The sequence below is a fragment of the Pteropus medius genome, unplaced genomic scaffold (genome assembly GCF_902729225.1).
Source record: "Pteropus medius unplaced genomic scaffold, Ma_sr-lr_union100, whole genome shotgun sequence".
Lineage (NCBI taxonomy): Eukaryota > Metazoa > Chordata > Mammalia > Chiroptera > Pteropodidae > Pteropus > Pteropus medius.
Window position 1 is genome coordinate 1,335,567 of NW_024349227.1, and position 17,636 is coordinate 1,353,202.

At 57.0% G+C, this 17,636-nt stretch overlaps 1 protein-coding gene across 4 annotated transcripts in view; it reads right to left on the reverse strand.

Moving 5' to 3' along the window:
* Positions 1 to 1,121: 1,121 nt before the first annotated feature.
* The window catches only part of CDK18 (cyclin dependent kinase 18), a 29,824-nt gene continuing 13,309 nt past the window's right edge, over positions 1,122 to 17,636 (reverse strand). For 3 of the 4 annotated variants that reach the window (XM_039881767.1, XM_039881769.1, XM_039881765.1), the window contains exons 2-16: positions 10,330 to 10,478; positions 10,021 to 10,160; positions 9,297 to 9,422; positions 8,398 to 8,454; positions 7,456 to 7,570; positions 7,173 to 7,267; positions 6,864 to 6,926; positions 6,130 to 6,253; positions 5,911 to 6,031; positions 5,044 to 5,141; positions 4,712 to 4,817; positions 4,544 to 4,586; positions 3,773 to 3,863; positions 3,331 to 3,408; positions 1,122 to 2,662 (exon numbers count right to left, since the gene is read on the reverse strand). In XM_039881767.1, coding sequence (XP_039737701.1) covers positions 2,628 to 2,662; positions 3,331 to 3,408; positions 3,773 to 3,863; positions 4,544 to 4,586; positions 4,712 to 4,817; positions 5,044 to 5,141; positions 5,911 to 6,031; positions 6,130 to 6,253; positions 6,864 to 6,926; positions 7,173 to 7,267; positions 7,456 to 7,570; positions 8,398 to 8,454; positions 9,297 to 9,422; positions 10,021 to 10,160; positions 10,330 to 10,478 — 1,441 coding nt within the window. In that variant the 3' untranslated portion in view covers positions 1,122 to 2,627. Of the gene's footprint in view, positions 2,663 to 3,330; positions 3,409 to 3,772; positions 3,864 to 4,543; positions 4,587 to 4,711; positions 4,818 to 5,043; positions 5,142 to 5,910; positions 6,032 to 6,129; positions 6,254 to 6,863; positions 6,927 to 7,172; positions 7,268 to 7,455; positions 7,571 to 8,397; positions 8,455 to 9,296; positions 9,423 to 10,020; positions 10,161 to 10,329; positions 10,479 to 11,283; positions 11,424 to 17,636 lie in introns of all 4 variants that reach the window. The other variant, XM_039881768.1, reaches the window with a different exon arrangement.

Genomic DNA, 17,636 nt, shown 5'->3' on the forward strand with positions numbered 1-17,636 from the left:
AAGACAGATGGTACCAGAGGCTGAGGACGGGAGGAGAGGTGGGCATAAAGGAGCCCACCCTTGGGCGGGCTGCACGCATTATCTGGAATTCTCTACATCTGTGAAATGCAGATAACAGAGCCCACTTCGAAGCCATTATTATTATTATTTCTGCAATCGGCTTATCTATCCCTGACCAGACTGTGAGTTCCTTGAGGAGAGAGCACCGTTTACTCATTTCTGAATCGTTAGTGTTTCACAGAGTCGTTTGGGTCAAGGAGATTTTTAATAAATGTCTGTTAAATTAGAAAAAAAAAGTTAAATTTAGATGCTTGTTCAGTTCACAGTACTTTGCCTAACACATATATCTGTTAGGATGAGGGACATCAGAATTCTGAAACCCTAGTGGCAGTTTGGGAGGATGGGTGGCTCTCCACAGACAGGAGGGGGTCCGTTCACTCCTGTGCCCACACAGAGCCCTCCCCGCCCCCTCTACTGAGTAGTGCTTTCTTCCGCTCTGGACAGGTGACGCAACAGCCAACACTTATGTGGCGCCTTCAATTTGGCCAATAAATTCTGAGAGCTTTCCATGTGTTAACTCACTTCATCTCCACTCTAATCCTATGATCACTTCATTTTACATAAGGGGAAGCTGAGGCACAGGAAGTGGTGGAGCCAGGATTTCTGTCTACGCACTAGAGCTTGGCTCTTCACCTCAGCACTGTGCTGCCTCTACTGCTTGCGGATCCCGACCATCCCTCCTCCTCTGGTACTGTGCAGCTGGGCAGGCGATTTCATTGCCAAGTATAGCACTTGGCTGGAGATAAAGCTCACAGGTGGCTGAGGGTAACTTTGCATCTGCCCAACGCAAGAAACAGTACTGAGACCTGACCCCTGGGCCCTCCCCTTCTGCACAGACCTAGGCCCAGGCCTGAGGCAGAGCTTGGAGCCCCAAGGTCTCCTCCACTCCCACCTCTAACACCCAGAGTTGACGTCCAGCCCTAAGCACAGCAGCATCCAGAATACAGCAGGGAGGGTACAGAGCACCCTCCTACAGCCCAGGTGGGTTCAGACACACATGCAAACCAAACTCTCCAGTTTACACACACACACACACACACACACACACACACAACCAGCCACTCACTCCTGAGGTTGAGAAAGCCTCTGTCTTTGGCATCAATCTGTCAAATTCAGTTTTTCTGCATGAGACTGCCTGCTTCTTTCTGTACATGAATTAAATATATCATCTGCCTTTGTGCTGAGTCACAGGACAGTCACAGTACAGTGGGGGAGGAGTGGAAGGACTCCTGGGGGGTGGGGCCTGAGACCCTCCAGGGCTGCTCCTCCGGCTGAGGGGGTTGGGCTGGGTAGGGGGCTGGTGTAGGAAGGCTGGGCCTGGCCTCCTCTTGGCCTTGCCATTCAAGATTCGGCCAAGTGTTGAGGCTCCCTTGGGGATACCACAGGCATGCTCCATACTCCCAGTCCCCTGGGGTGGGGCTCTCAGGATCAAAGCTTGTCCTGTCCCATCCCACGGTCCTCTACCTCAGACTGTGGCATTTACACCCTCCCTCCGGCAACCACCCTTTGCGGAGGCTGGTACCAGGGCTGGGGAGAGCAAGGACGGGCCGCAGGGGCTCGGAAGGAGGGGAAGGGAGAGAAGTGGGGTGGGGTGGAGGGAGGCCGTGCCAGCCCCCCGGAGCTGAGGCCAGCCTGGCGCCAGCGTCAGGGTGACCCTGCAGACCTGGGTGCCGTCCTCCGGGCCCTGGCCCAGGGCGAGCCTATCAGCACTCAGGTGTGATAAGCAGGAGCCACTCTCGGGAAAGGGCGGACAGGTAGGAGCTTGGGTCAGTGCTCCAAGGGCAGTGAGTGCTCTACCATCTACCAACTTAAGGCAATCCCATTCAGACTGGGGAGATGGGCAGGGCCAGCAGAGGTGGCAGGGCATGGCTGGCAGTACCAGGCCACCTCTAGACTCAGCCGGGCATCCAGCAGCACATGGGGCCTCTGGGGAGGAGTGGGGAATGGGAACAGGGTGCAATGATGAGAAGAGGGGTTGGGGCTACTATTCCCCGTTGCTCCAGGGACACCTGCCCCTCAGGTGGGGAGTGGGCTTTGGCACACATGTTGGCACCCAGGATTCTAGGGTCCCGGAAAAGATGCCATGTCACTTCCTGCTCTTGGAGGGGAAGGTGAGGGGTGTGGGCTCCAAGGTGCCCTTAAGGGGCTCTACCAAACTAGTGAATGGGCCCCCGGGGGACGCATGGTGGTGCCCATATCCAGGGCACGGTGTTCAATCCGGCAGCTGGGTTCTCCTGTCCTTTTTGGTCCCACGTTGGTGCCCAAGGACTTTGGGGTGGAAAAGCGTCTAAAGTCCCTCCCTGCCCCTTCACTTCCTCCCAGGGACGCAGCTCAGGCCCAGCCCAGGGCAAGTGTTGGAGGGGTTGGCGTCTGGGCCAAGGCCACTGGGGAGGCACGTGGGAAGCAGGGTCAGGACACAGCTGTGGCCAGCAGGGCTGCAAGAAGTCTTCTGAGCTCGCCTTAGCCCTCGTTCCTCAGTCCTCCGAGGGCCACGCAGGCCCCATCCCGCCCGCAGCTGTGCTCAGTGTGACCTCCTGTCTCTTGGGCTGCAGCAGGGTGGGCATGGCTCAGAAGATGCTCTGTCGCCGGCTCTTCCCTCGTCCTGGAGCAGAGGGGAAGAGGAGGACTATAAGGGAGGAGGCTGGGCCAGAGGGTGCCCGAGATCAGAAGGGACAGGTACACTCCAGAACCGCTGATGGAGCAAGCAAGAGCATGTGCTCAGGAGCCAGTCAGTCCTGGGTTCAAATCCCATCTCTGCCACTTAGGAGCTGCAGGAAATTGTGACTTAACCTCTCAGAGCCTTAGTTTCACTGACTGTGAAATGGGGAGCATTAATAGCACCAACTTCAAGGACTGTTTTAAGGATTAAATGAGATAAAAGATTAAATGCAAGGAAAGTGCCTGTCACTTCCAAGGCCATCGACTGTTTTAGAGACAAAGTACAGTTCTGCAGTTTTCTAGTTAGACAGCTCAGAGTTTGCAGGGAGCATGCACCTTCACCAGGACTGTGTCAGATGTAGCTCAGTTCTGTCTGGGGTGGGGGTTGAGGAGGGAGACACTGGAGGAGGAAGCCTGGGCAGGAGATAGGGAAACCACAGCATCTTCCCTGTGCCCCGTGGGCCCCCCAGAGGGTGGCCAGCATCAGGGAGGCCATGCTGATTTCTCATCGCAGGAGGGGCTGCCAGGCCCCATCTCTGTTCCTCGAGAAAGAGGAGCAGTCTGCCCTGGTCGCCTCTAACAAGGGGAGGTGGGGGAGGCATAAGCCCCTACCTGGCTGCTGAAAGGCCAGGCCCCGGTAGCCTGGGTCCTTCTGGAGCTGGATCTCCTTCAGGGAGAAGATGGAGGCAGCTGGGACGAGAGAGGAGAGAGGTAGGAAGAGAGCTGGGTGGAGCCGGCCCTGCTCCTAGAGCCTGCGGCCCCCATTCCTGCTAAGTGCGTGGAGCTGGGAGCACCCCCTGCTTGGGGAACCCCTCCAGTTAGGACTGGCCCAGGAGCACCTAACTGGGCCTTTCAGGCGGAGTCTCAGATCCACAGAGTTTGGCCCCTTGGTCACAAATGGGAACCCAAGGAGGGGAAGTCATGTGCCCAAGGCCACTCAGCTGGACCGAGGGCCTCTGCCCTCTCTGTTCTAGCTCTCTGGCCCACACCTGCTGCCCCCTTTCCGTCTTCTACGGTGGCCCTTCCCCCTCCACCAACCTCCCCCAGCACTCACTGTCCTCGAGCTGGTGCACATGTTCTCCCAGAGACTGGAAGTATGGGTGGCTCAGGGCTGCCTCTGCAGACATGCGGCTCTTCGATTCGTACTGAAAAGCACAGGGGGGCTATTGGGCCCTGGCTGGGGAACTGTGGGGACCCCTCTGGGCAGTGCTACTCTTAAGTAAACGGCCAAGATGGGAGAGACGTGAGTCTAAGCAAAGAAGCCGCTGGAGTCAGGTGCCAGCTCATCTCCAGCCCAACCCCAAGGCAGTCTCAAGGCTCTGGCTCCCGCCGGGAGAAAACCAGAAATGGGCCTTTGGGAGAGTGACCTCCTCTTAGGATGGAAATGCAGACGCTAAAGCAACCACGATCACAACAACAGTGACATGTAACCTAGCGAATGCTTCCTTCAAGACAGACACCATATGAAGTGTGTTCCATAATCTCAATTTACCCTCATGGCCATTTTATAAAATAGGAACGATTAGTTCCACTTTGTGATTGAGGAAACTGAGGCACAAAGTCCTGCAACTTGCCCAAAGCCATACGGCTAGTAAGTGGGTTCGAACTGCGGTTTGAGTTCAGAGTGCGCCCTCTCTGAGTCAGTGGGGGAGTCAGGGCTCTTCTTGGGCCTGGGAGATGGGGTGGGGTAGAGAGTGGCAGGGGCCGTGACAGGTCAGACTAGCGAGCACATGAGCACTGAGGTGGGCAGAGGGCCGGTGTGGGGTCTGGGGGCCTCAGCTTTCTTTGGCTGCCTGTACCGGGGCCCAGGTGGAGGAACACTCACCAGAAGGAGGCTGGTCAGGAGGTTGATGCCATCAGTTTCTAACCTGCAGGAGGAAGGAGTTGACACAGGCCTGGCCTTGGTGGGGTGGGCAGGGTGGGGCGTGTGGCCACTTTCAGGAGTGACAGCCAGGACCACAAGCAGGAGAGGAAGTGTGGGAGGCAGGGCTACCTGGGAGCGTGGCTGATGAGCGGCTGGGGGAGGTACCGGGGGAAGCTGTAGGAGTGGAACTCCGGCAGGGCCGTCACTCCGGGCCACGTCTCTTCTGTAGGGGTCCCTGGGGAGACAAGAGGGGATGGGGAGGGCATGGTGAGGGGCTGTGGCCAAGGGCGACTTGGAGGGGTGCAACGTAGGGGTTGGTAGCACAGAATGGCCAAGGCCACAGGGATCTTCGCCCTGCTGTGAGCAGGAGCAGCAGCTCTTCCCAGTCCCTTTCTGCGCCCAGGCTGGACGGAGTTCTGGCGTCCCCTGGTGGTCGTATTGGGGGAGCGCAGGAGACTGACCGAGGAGTCGGAAGATGAGGTGCAGCTCCTCCTTGACCGTGGAGCCGGGAAAGAGGGGCCTCCCTGTGGCCATCTCGTAGTGGATGCAGCCCACGCCCCTGCGGGGAGCAATGGGCAGGGGCGCGTCAGGCTGGGCCTCCTCGTGCCCGCGCTTTCGAGGGCTGCTCCACCACAGTGCCCAACAGTGGCTCAGATAGGTCCTGGCGCTGGGGCGGGGGACCGCGGGCAGTGGAGGCTCCTAGCACAGCCCAGCCCTCCACTACGGCTTCTCTCTGGGGGCTCCTCTGGGACATCCTGACCTCTCCCCTTTCACTCTGTAGGGTTTGGGTCTGCACAGCCAGCACCCATATGACAGTTCTTTAAGCAGTGTTGTCTCAAACTTTTTCCATGTTGTGTGCCCTGACTGGAAGAAAGAAATCATAAATCCATTCTCCTAAAGAACTTTGGGGCATGGGGCACAGCCGGCATTCATTAAAAACCCATGATTTAGCTTTAAAATTGAACTGATTTTTCATTCTACAACAGATAAAATGCATGTTAATTTTAACATTAAAATAACATCCTTTCCAAAATTCTCAGTAGAACTGATGCTTAAGGAAGAGTCATATTTACTGTGGGGGCCTCCTGTACACTCTTGAATCCTTGAGGGCCCCTGGGGGCGTATTTCAGGAGCACAGCTCGGAGGGTCTGTTTAGAGCCAGGGAAACCCAAAGTGGTTCAGACTTCATCCTTTAACATCCAGCTCAACAGGACGCCACAGGCTTCTAGTTAGTCAAAGGAGGCTAAGCGGTTCTTCAGTGAGGCCTCTGGGGCAGCAAGAGGGAGTCTGAAGTGTGGAAGGCCCCCTCGGCCCTCCAGCTCACTCACCACATATCGATGGGGGTGGAGTACTCTGTGGACCCCAGCAGCACATCAGGGGGCCTGTACCACAGGGTCACCACCTCGTTGGAGTAGGTCTTCGTGGGCACTGACTTGGCCCTGGCCAGTCCTAGGGACAAGACACATGACTGAACCTCTCCCCCCTTGGCACCCACATTCCTGGGAGACGGTTGGATCCCCATCTGGCCCTGGGAGCTCAGCCCTCACCGAAGTCGGCAAGCTTCAGCTCCCCCCTCTCGTTGATGAGCAGGTTCTGGGGTTTCAGGTCCCGGTGCAAGATCTTGCGGCGGTGGCAGTAGGCAAGGCCCCGGAGCAGCTGGAACATGAAAATCTGGGGCAGGAGGGAGCAGAGGAAGGTGAGAACGTGTCCCCACCTGGAAGAACCTGTGCCTCTGCCCCATGGCTGGGACACGGATGGGAACGGGGACGGGGCAGGGCTGAGGTTACCTGGTTCTCCTGTCCACACCGTAGCCCTACCCACCCCAGGGAACGCCGTCCAAGGGGAGGGCGTCAAGTATGTGGAGGGGGCAGGAGGGGGCAGGAGGGGGCAGGAGGACAGAGAGTTCTCTAGTCTGGGAGCTGAGGGGGCCACCATGGGGGGAGATAGGCGCTTGGTTCATCAGAAGAGGCCATTCATCCCTCTGAACTTCCTCGGAAGCCTCCCTTCATCCTGGCTGGTAATTCATGCTCCCATCTGACATATGAGAAACTGATGCTCAGAGTTAGAGAGCAGGGTTTCATATTAACCGCTGGACAGTGGCAGAGGGCGTGTGTCTATACGGCAGGGTAGGGTGCTCCACAGTTCCCAGTCCTCCATGAATGGTGCTGCCCCTTCCCTCCCTCCTGCATTTGAAGGTCTGAGCAACCTCAGCAGCCAGGACCCTGGGTTCCCATCCTGGGCTTGAGAACAGGTGGGTGCCAAGATGGGTGGAGGGCCTCACCTTGACATTATGCATGCTCATGAGGTTTCCACAGTGGTCCAGGTACTGCTTCAAGTCACTGTCCTGGAACACAGATCGTGGCTCAGCCCCATCCTGTCCTGACCCCTGGTGGGAAGCCCCTCTTTGGGCAGGGCCCGAGCCCAGGCAAGGGACAGGTTTCTGATTCCAAGCTGCCCCTGGGCCTGGGCCCTTGGCCCACTCCTGCCTGGAAGCATCTGAGAACCTGATTGTAAAACAAGGCCTGAGCCATTCCCCCTCTCTCCTCCTGCCCTCCCACCACAAGGGAGAAGTAAGCAAGGACCAACTCACCAAGTACTCAAACACCAGGGTGAGGGACCGCTCTGTATGGATGAGGTCGTGCAGGGTGACAATATTGGCATGCTTCAGGTTCTTCAGGAGAGACACTGTGGGGAGACAGGCCCACCTGGGTCCCTAGTGCCCCATGTGCCCCTCACGCTCTCTCTTCCTGGGATCAGCCTCAGGAGTCCCCACTCCAGCAATGACTCTCTGTCCCCAGGATCCCACCTGGGCTCAGGTCAATGAACCCTTCCTACTAGAAGCTCTCAGGATACAGGACCCTAGGGTGCTGTACCCTCTCGGATGGCGGTGCAGGGAGCCCCTTCCTCATGCTCCAGCCGGATCTCCTTCAGGGCCACGAGGTTCTCCGTCAGCTTGCTGCGCCCTTTGAAGACTGTGGCATAGGTGCCCTGGGAACAAAACCCCAGGAGCCTCAGCCACACTCAGGTCCTGCTTGCCTCTGTCCAATGCCTCCCTCTTTGTGCCTCTGCTGGGGCTGTGACTTTGGCTGGAGTGCCCTTCCCGCTTCTTCTCCCTTCAAGCTGTTCCTAACTCCTCCCTATCAGAGTAAACTGCCCTTCTCCTCGGCCCCCAGCAGGCTAGGTGCCCCTCTCTTATAATGCCAGTTTGTTCTTTCTGATGTCGATGTTTACGTGTAGGTCTCTGAGTTTCTGCAAGGAAAGGGCCAGCTTCCTCCTCTCTGCAAACTTTTGCCCATCCCCCTAGCCTCGAACCAAGCCTGGCGCAGTGAAAGAGAAGCAGCTAACAGTCACGCAGCACTTACTGAGTCCAGGCATCGTCCAAGTGCTGTACAAAAGCTTATCGTAGTAACCTATTCGGTCCTCACAACGACCTTGTGAGGTAGAACAGTTACGTTCTCCATTTGACAGAGGAAGAAACTGAGGCACAGAGAGGTCACATAAACATGCCCAAGGCCACGGAGCTGGTAAATGCTATAGTTGAGATTCGAACTCAGACAAGAAATACTTGCAGGAAAATTAAAAAATATTGGATCCTGCCCAGAGCCCATGGGCTGCTCCATCCTCATGCCCTCCTCCGGGACCTGGGCCTGCCTCAGCACCTGCCAAAGGCTGAGCCCAGCTGCCAGGCCAAGATCTTGTGCCCCTGTGGGGCAGGGGAAATGAGAGGGCAGATCAGGGAGCACTGGGGAAGACCCTGTCCTTCCCCCTAACCATCCTGCCTGGCTGCCCCAAGAAGACCAAACGCAGCCTCTTACCTCCCCCAGTTTGTCCAGTTTCACATATGTTTCCAGTTTCCCAAAGCCGATATCTGACTGAGGAGAGGAAACACAGGGTTCTGTGAGCTTGAAGGCCCCAGCAGTCCTGACGCTACGCCTCCAGGGGGAAAGGTAATGAGACCCCCTTCAGGGAGCAGGAATAACTGAGGGTGGCAGGGGTGAGGGCAGCCACAAATCCTTCCTCTTCTCTCCCCTCTCTCCCTGTGATGAAGGGAGAAGCCCTCGAAGTGTGAGTCCCTTCCTCCCCGGGAGTGGAGGGTGCGCAGCCCCGGCTGTGGCGTCTGGGACTGCCTCATCACGCCTTCATCACGCGTCCGTCTCCGTCTTGCTCAGACTTCGAGCTCCTCGAGGGGAGGGACGGAGCAGAGGAACTGTGCCTTTTCCTCCACTGCACCTCGAATGTCCAGTTCAGATCTCACCTCCCCAACAGCCTCTCTCATCAGCATACTCCTCTAGCTCAGCGCTTAACAATACAGATTCTTGGGCCTCACAATCCAGAGAGTTCTGATTCTATAGGTGTCTGGAGTCGGGACCAGAGTTTTGGAAGGTGCTTCCAAGGAAATATGACAGGCAGCTAGGACTGGGAAGCACATGGCAGCTGGTCTACTGATCTCACATGGGTGGAGACCCTGGGACCAAGAGGGGACTTGGGACTCAGCTCCAGCCCTGGTGGAAGGAACCCATCTAGGGAATGAACGTTGACCAAGGACGTTGGGCTATGTTAATCCACTTTGGCCAGCAGGTGGCGCCAGAGGCTCGGGAACCTTCCTGGAAACTGCCGCAGGCCTCAAGCCCAGAAAGGCCAAAACAGGACCGATGTGCTCATGCTGTGGACAGGGAGTTCCACCCTGGTGACCTCTCACCCTTTTTGAACTCACCAGGGATGCTCTGCGGGACATGCGGCTGAGCGGTTTGGGCAGGTCTGGGCTCTCCAACTGTAGCTTCTGCAGGAATTCCTGGGGCAGGCGGATGTCCATAGGCAGAGACAGCCTCTTACTGATGTCCTGCAGTGACCCGGAGAGATGGGGACACCAGTGTTTGCTCCAGTAGCTAGTGCCGTGGGACCCTCGCCTCTCAATCTGAACCTGGCTTTCCCTGTAGAATAACCCCAGTGGGGCCAAACCACAGGCTGTGACCCCAGGCTCACAGCTGCTTCAAAGATGTGCTCGGAGACACGTGAACAGCAGGGGTTGCTGTGTGACCTTTGGAGGTCCCTCGCCCTCTCTGGGCCAGTAGCACCATCTATAGAATGAGATTCCTATAGGCCACACGATTCCGTAAGCCTATTTTTCATATACTTGGGTGCATGCATATAGACAGGTATGAGAACAATAGTCAAATCGTCTAGCCCTTGCTATGCACCAGGAATATTCTAAGCCCTTGGCACATGTTAACTCATCTGATCTTCATGATGACTATTTTAACACTATTTTAACACTGTGGCGCACAAAGGTTGAGAAACTTATGGGGGTGACAGAGCTAACCAGCGGCAGAGCTGGGATTTGAACCCATGAAGTCTGGCTCCAAGGCAACCACTCTCCTGGGTACACACTGGTAGATGCGAACTGCCACATCCAAAGGGTAGAGCCCGGAGCCCCTCACCTCCATGGAGAAGCGGCGCTGGCTCTGCCGCCGGTACTGCATGCCAGGGGCCGGCTGCCCGGGCTCCTCCCCGCTGTCCGTGGGGGAGAAGGCGCTGGACTCTGTCCGGGGGTCTCCGCCAAGAGGACCGAGCTGCAGGTCTGAGAGAGAGAGAGAGAGGCATCAGCTCCCATCCCTGTCTCTCCCCTCAGGGAGGGGAGAGGGCGTACTCCCCCACCTCTATCCTGCCCCTCAGGGCCGGCAGTGAAGGTGTGGTAAGGGGGGGGGCTCCGTGGGAACTCGGGGTTGGGGGGGCCCCAGACCCCTCACCCTCATTGCGCCGATTGTGGAGCTGGTTGAACTGCTCTGTGAACTCAGCCAAGGACTCCTCAATGGTCTCAGTGCGGGGCACCGACAGGGAGAAGCGGCGCTTAAAGTTCTTCATCATGTTCATGTCCGGGGGGACCAGGCGGCGGGTCCTGAGAGGGGAGAAGCGAGAGGGGCGGTGACAACAGGCGACGTGGCCGGACAGCACCAAAGGTGAATTCCGGGTCTTGGTTTCCGTCTTCCCAACAAGCTCTGCGGCCAGGGTTGAGTCTTCCCCATCAAAGTTTGAGCTCCCAGAGGGGAGGTCCCAACCCGTCCCCTCCCCTCCCTGTGAATCTCACCCCTAGGACCCTGCCCCAGGAACATAGTCACAGCATGGATCAAACAGAACAGCAAAGGATAGCTCATAATAGCATCATGATGTGCCAAGAGGACTCTGGAGGCCTCCCCAGGGCCAGACAGTAACCTTTTAGCTGCTGAACGTCTAGAGAGTTCTGGAAGGGGGACTGCATGGCAGGGAGGGGACCAGAGCCGGATGGCCCAACTTGTGTGTAAGAGCTCGAACATATCAGCAGCCAGTAAGTCTCATTGATTGATGTTCGTAGCTGAACATCAACTTGACCTAAACCCTGTGACAGTCTGGTCCAAACCCCATTTCATCCTAATACCAGCATCTGGAGGTCCCTCTCTGGCTTTGGCCTGGGTTCCCAGGACATAGAAGAAGAGAGGAAAAACCAGGGAGGGGATGTGTGCATCTAAGCTGGCTCAGCCCCGTCTCTCCGGCTGAAATGTAGGAGGTCAGGAGCAGCTGAAGGTCTCAGGGGAAACACAGAAGCGAAGGTCTCAGGGGAAACACAGAAGCCGGCCGGAAACAGGGAGGGCCCCTGGGGAGTCCCAGGCAGGAAGGGTGTCCACTGCAGAGAACACAGTGGGGCAGGGGCAGGCTGCTTTGCTCACCCCCAGGGCCCTTTCCCAGCCAGAAGGGGTTCTCTCCCTGCAGCTCCTCAGCCCTCTTGTCCTCTGAGGGGACATCCTGCTGGCCTCCCGAGATTTGTGCAACTGCTTCCTCCCCAAGACCCTTCCTTCTCAGTCCTGCCCTGAAAACACAGAATGGGGCTGTCCTACCTCCCACCTTTCCCTCCGTGGTTTCATAAGCTCCCAGTGTGGCTGCCCCCTCATCCTGCTCTGCCCACATCTCCCCCAGTGGCAGTGGGGCTGGGACCAAGAGGTCCACAAGAGTCCCCACCGACACCTGCCGAGAAGACATGAGGGGCCAGCCCCATGATGGGAGGGGGCCACCCTGCACCCTCTCCCAGCTTCTCACACACCAGGCACAGCCCATTCCTGGAGGATGCTCTCAGCCCTGTCACTGGCCAGTACCCAGTTGCCAAGGCAACTAGGCCCCTCCTGAATCCTCCTGGTTTAAGGAATTATGGGTCAGTAACATGTTTGCTTTGCTTAATGATCACACTCTTCTGTCCTCAGCCAGCTTAGAAAGGGTCCTCTCCCTGAACCTGAAGGCTCTTGGCTGCCCCCAAATGCAGCTACATTGTGGCCCTGAGGTCCCCTGAGCCCTAAGACTGGGCGTGACCAGGCCTTCATTCCTCAGGCTGCCGTCACTCAGACCATAGGCCTCGGGTCTGCACTGACAGCTAAGCTTACCTGTCGGTGGGCCCTGAAGTCTCACTCAGTTCAGCTCAAGAAACAAGGACTGAGTACCTACTACGTGCCAGGCATTGTACTAGGCACTGGGGTTCCAGTGGTGAGTAAAGTGTGGTCTCTCTTCTAAAGGAACTCGGGGGCTGGCGAGGCCTCCTCTGATGAAAAGGTAGCTGAGAGCTCTTCTTTTCCAGCTGCCTTGGCTGGAAAGCCCACCGGCTGTAGACTTTCCCAATCCTCCATCCCAAAGCTCATTCCTGTCAGCCAACCTCAGCCACTCCTCCATGGCCTTGTATGATATCTCGGGCCAGTCATCTGCAGGATCGTCGCAGACAAGAAGCTCCCAAGAGGGCCCCAGCCACCTGTCTCTCAGTCTGTGTGCTCCCAGCCCAGGGGGACTCATAATGGAGGCAGCGTATGGGTTCCAGTGACAAGAGAACCTAGGTACACCCTACCTGTTGACTCACATTTCCCAGCGTGACAAGAGTGGAGATGTCCCCATCACACCAAATCAATCGTTTGCAATGTTGGTTGAGCGTCAGCATCACCAGGGAGTTTTGCAAAAAATCAGACTCCTGGGTCTCGCCCTCTGATTCTGAGGATGGCAACTAGGAAAATGCAGCTTTAAAAAAGTATCCCCAGTGGAGCAAGGAGCCGCCAGCTTGGCTCTGGGGACATGGTGGGGAAGCACCCGAGGTGCACATGAAGGATGGTATTCTGTCTGGGTTTCTGCACGGCCCAGCTGGCTGAGATGGGGCTCGTCAGAGCTGCAGACGTGCAGGAAGGTTGAGGGCATATGCCGAATGGAGCAGGAGACGCGCCCAGAAGGGGAGGAAGTATTTGCCCGGCACAAACCAAAGCCCCAGGCACACAGTGATCCATGTGGGGTTGAGGGAGCCGGGCACTTGGCTCCCTGAGGTCTGAGCTCTGCCAAGAGGGGCCAGCCACACCCCCTTCTAAAAACAGGGCTCCTCCATAAAGCCATTCTGCAGTCTGGGATTCATGAAATGGAGCGGTGGGTTTGTGGCTCTGGAATCCACCAGTAGCCACCATAAATCTCACACCCTTGCTCTTGACTGGGGGTGGGTGGGGAGGGGACCTCATTTAAAGCTTTCTGGGAGAGAGGTCCCCAATTTCTACAAGACAAAGGAGATCTATCCTGAAACTCATCTGCTCTCTTGATATTCAGTTAGGTGCAAGGAGCCACCAGCTTGGGTCTGGGGCAGGTGGGGCGGGCAGCCAGAGGGAGGGTGAAACGGGACAGCTGACTCAAGCAGGAATGTGGGGCCAAGTGATGCAGAGGAATGGGGACCAGCTGTTCTCCACTGGGCTGAGAAGAGACCAAGAGGAAGTGGCTGTCACTGTAGCAGGAGCGATGAAGGTCAGATGTAGGGATGGACTTCCTGATGGTGACGGGAGCAGGTGGCAGGGGTGGTGACCACAGCAGAGAGTGGATGCCTCTCTCTGCTGGGGACAATCAGGGCATTGAACCCGGCAGGGTCTTGGGTGTGACAGGGCAGACTGGGCAGTGAATGGTCTGTTGTTCCCTAGCTCAAGACACAAGATGCCTCTGTCACTTTTCCCTTGGGAGAGTCAGCTCCTCAGAATGGGGGTCGAGGGGGAAGGGAGGCAGGAAAATGGCCTGTCACCTTGTGCCGTCTGCCCTCACCCCAATATGGGGACAGAAGGGCTCAGTGTGACCCAGCCTGAGGCTAGCCCAGGGCTGGGCACAGTGTGGCCTTTGTCCCCAGGCCAGGGAGCCATCTGGGGCTGTCTCCGTGCAACTGGTGCCAGGGGAAGAGGGAGACGGGCACCCGGGGATGCTGGCCTGGCTGGTGTAGGTGGGGGCATGGTGAAGGAGCAAAGCCCTCCTGGGAGCTGCGGGGGTGGGCAGGCAGACTTCCCAGCAGGCCTTGCCTCCTGCCACCCTGTCCAGGTAAGTCCATAAAGTTCTCAGCCTATCTCCTGTCATATCCTCCTGGGCACACACCCACTGGCCCAGAACTTCCTGCTGGTGCCAGAGAAGCGGGTGGCACAGGAGGAAGGAGGAGCCAGGCCAGGAGGAAACCGACACTTGCCCAGAGGCCACTGTGCACCCAGCAAGAATGAGCCGGAGTCCTGGAATGTCAGCAGAAGTCGCTTGCAGACGCACCATTCCAATCCTTTGCTGACCCGCAGAAGACTCGGAGGCTCCGAGAGGGGAACAGATTTGCTCAAAATTATGCAGCAATTTCCTGGTTATGGCCAAGTGCACAAACTCTGCGACCATATCCTTCCTTCTCCTAACTGGACCTCTCCCCACCCGCCCCCTACCTGCAGCCTAGGCCGCAAGTGCTCTTTTCTCCTCCAAGTCTCCTCCACTCCCACCCTGAATTCAAAGCCAGACAAAGCCAGGTTCAAACGCTGGTGCTGCCACGAGCAAGCTGTGTGATGGCGATTAAGTTATATAATACTCTCTCTTCATTTTGGCTCTGGTCATTCATTCGACCCTTACTTATTGAACGGCTACTACATGCCAGGAACTGGTATTGACCCTGAGAATTTTGTGAACAAAACAGACATGCATTCCTGCCCTCACGGTACTTACGTTCTAATGAAGGTGGGGAAGGGCAGCATGTTAATAAAATGCACAGCATGTTAGATGTGGCGACAAGCGTGTTGGAGGAAATAGTGGGTGGGGTGTGAACGGCAGGGGCACTGCAGTTTTAAACAGGGTGATGAGGAAGGCCTCCCTGAGAAGGTATCATCTTGGGAAGATGTCACATAGGCATGGGGAGGAGGCTGGGGGAAGCGAGTCAGCAAGGGAAGGGCAGGAGCAAAGGTCCTGAGGCAGAAGTGAGTTTGGTCGAGGAATAGCGGTGTGGCTGCAGAGGAGGCCAGAGAGGAGCACGGGCAGGGCAGATGGTGTTGGGGTCCCTTGGGACTTGGGAGGGTTCGAGTGACGCGATCCCACCGCGTTTTAATAGGCTCCCTCTGGCTTCGGTGTGGACAACAGACTGTGTGGGCAAGAGAGAAAACAGGGAGCTGGGGCAGGAGGGTAAGCAGAGGTCCAGGAGAGAGCGGGGGCCAGCATGGGAGCAGCGGGGCTCCGGAGAAGTGGTGGGATTCTGGAGGTATCCAGAAGGTGGAGCCAAAGGGATGTGCAGAAGCGTTGTATATGGGCTGTGAGAAAGGAGCCAAGCGGGACGCTGAGGGTTTGGGCCTGAGCGGCTGCGGGAACGAGATGAGGATCGCTGGGAGTGGAGGACGGGTAAGTAGCTCGGGGAGGAGTGGGGTTTGGGCCGAGTGTCTGATGTGTCCACTGGGTGTCTGAGTGGAGATGCCGAGTGAGCTAACGCAGCACAGCACCAGCATAAGGAAGACACTCAGAAAATGTTAGCTCTCTCTTCTTTCCTTCTCTCATGCACCTGCTCAGGTGTGAAGATGTGCCAGAAAAGCTCATCAGACATGCCCCTCATAGACCTCTCACAGCCCGTAAGGTGCTTGGGGACCCTGGCATGGAAGAGGAGTGGGAGGCAGGGTACACGGTGAGCTCTTGTCAGGTCTGAGTCACCAGAGGGAAAGGCCAGGCAGGCAGGGTCCCTCAGCTTAGACTGAGGAACTCGGTAGAGCCATGCAGGTTAGGGGACCCAGTGTTCTGGCTGATAGATTTCATCCTGTTCTCGGAGGGGAGAAAGCTCCATACAGCAGGCCAGGCTGGCCCCACGGCCCTGGTCCAGGTAGTGCAGACACAGCTTCATGCCTCCGCTGCCAGGCCCCAGACCTCACACCTGCCCTGGGGCTGGGACACCTGGGGGACCCTCATCGGGAGACCACGAGGCAGAGAAGGAGGTTGGCAGAGCATCCAGGGAAGCTGGGTGGCATCCTCCACCTCACAGAAGTTTGGCTGCAGACTAATGCAGAGGGCAGGGGGTCAACTTCACTTAACCTCCAGGGAGAGGACTTGGAGATTCCCCAGCAAACCTTATGAAGAGCCCCTTTACCTTCCTCCTGAATAAAGCCCCAATTCCCAGCCTGCAACCCAAGGCCCTTCAAGATCCACGACCACCTTTCTTTCCGGCTTTGCTCTCCCCACTCCGCACCACTCTAGCTCTGCTTCAGGCCACACCTTCAGAAGACTCCCCGACCCCCAGGACCACTGGGTGTCCCTCTGGTGGGTGTCCTCCATCAGAGTGCACGATCTCTTCACATGCTGCCCTCACCAGGGCGCTTTGGTCCCTCTGCCTCCTGCTGGTGACATACAGCAGGCGTGGCTGCCTGTTTCCCAGCCCACGGAGCACGTACTACGTTCCAGGCACGCGTCAGATGCTTCTCCAACCTCTCTTTTTGTTTCGTTTTGTTTTCCTTTACTTTAGATCTCAGTCTCTGTGGGCCCAGGGGCAGGGCTGAGGGATATAACTTCCAACGGCTCAGTTTTTGAAGCCCAGACGGTCTGACCCTCAGTCTCGAAAGCCGACCACCGGCCAGGATCCTTATGATACCTTCTGCTGCCTGCTCCCGGCTCCCACTTCAGTCTCTCAGCCATGCTGGGCCTTTGGGCAGGTTTCAAAAGCACCAGAGGCCATGGCTGACCAAGTTTGCAGACGTCATGAGCTAAGACTTCACAGACACTCCCTTCTCCCAGTGAGAACTGAGCCTGCAGGGAGCCTGCAGATAACATCTCTTCCTTCATCCTCTAACTGACCCTGCCCTGCACAGCTTGAGGTTTTAGTTTCCCCAGCTTAGGACAAACCTCAGGGGAAGCGGGTCACCCCATGGCTGCCTGGAGCTGGGAGGCAGGGGCAGAAACAGAAGCTCTGAGCCCTTATCACTGACCTCGCCCTGCCCTAGCTCAGCATGTAATGAGAGCTTGCCAGACTAGGGCCTTCTGGGTGGCCAGGATCAAGACCAACTCGGCCTGCAGTCACCCTGCCAATGAACAGATGCTCTGGACACAGTGATGGAGCTCAGAGAAGATTCCCACAGCCTCTGTTTGGAACGCAGGAAGCAGCCGGGGGAGGCGAGGGAGGCCTTCAGGGAGCACGCAGGGCTAACCCGCAGAAAGCCTCATCAGGAGGCAGAGTGTCTGGGGCTCAGGGTCATCCATACAGTGTCCTACCTGACAGAAAGGTCCTATAGTGGGGGCCATATGCAACCAGGCCTGTTCTCCAAAATTCTCTGCAATTTAGAGCGATGGAAAAAAATCCCAGCTCTCCCACTTAGTGGCACTGTGACCTGGAAAGACTCCCACACCTCAGTTTCCTGGTCTGCTAAATGGGGACAATACCTAACGTCCCACCCAACTGCCACCAGGCTGCAAGACTTCACTATCTCAGTGGCTTTCTAATGATGTCACGCCTCTGTTCAAAATCCTTCAATATGACGCTGCCCTCAGGAAAAAGTCTACACTTCAGGGCCCAGCAGACCAGGCTTCTTGTGTTGTGACCCCTGTCTCCTTCCTGTCTCAGCTCTCACCCTTCCCTGGAGGGTCTGGTTGTATGGAATGTGCTTGGCTTTTGCCGAGAAACCACACTCACGGCCCACAGCTCTGCACGTGCCGTTCACTTGGCCTGGGAGCCCTTCCTCGTTTCTCCTTTGGTAAAACCACTTCCAAACACAACTCAAGTATCCTTCTCCTGAGAAGCCGCACGTGACGCCACCTTCTTCCCCTG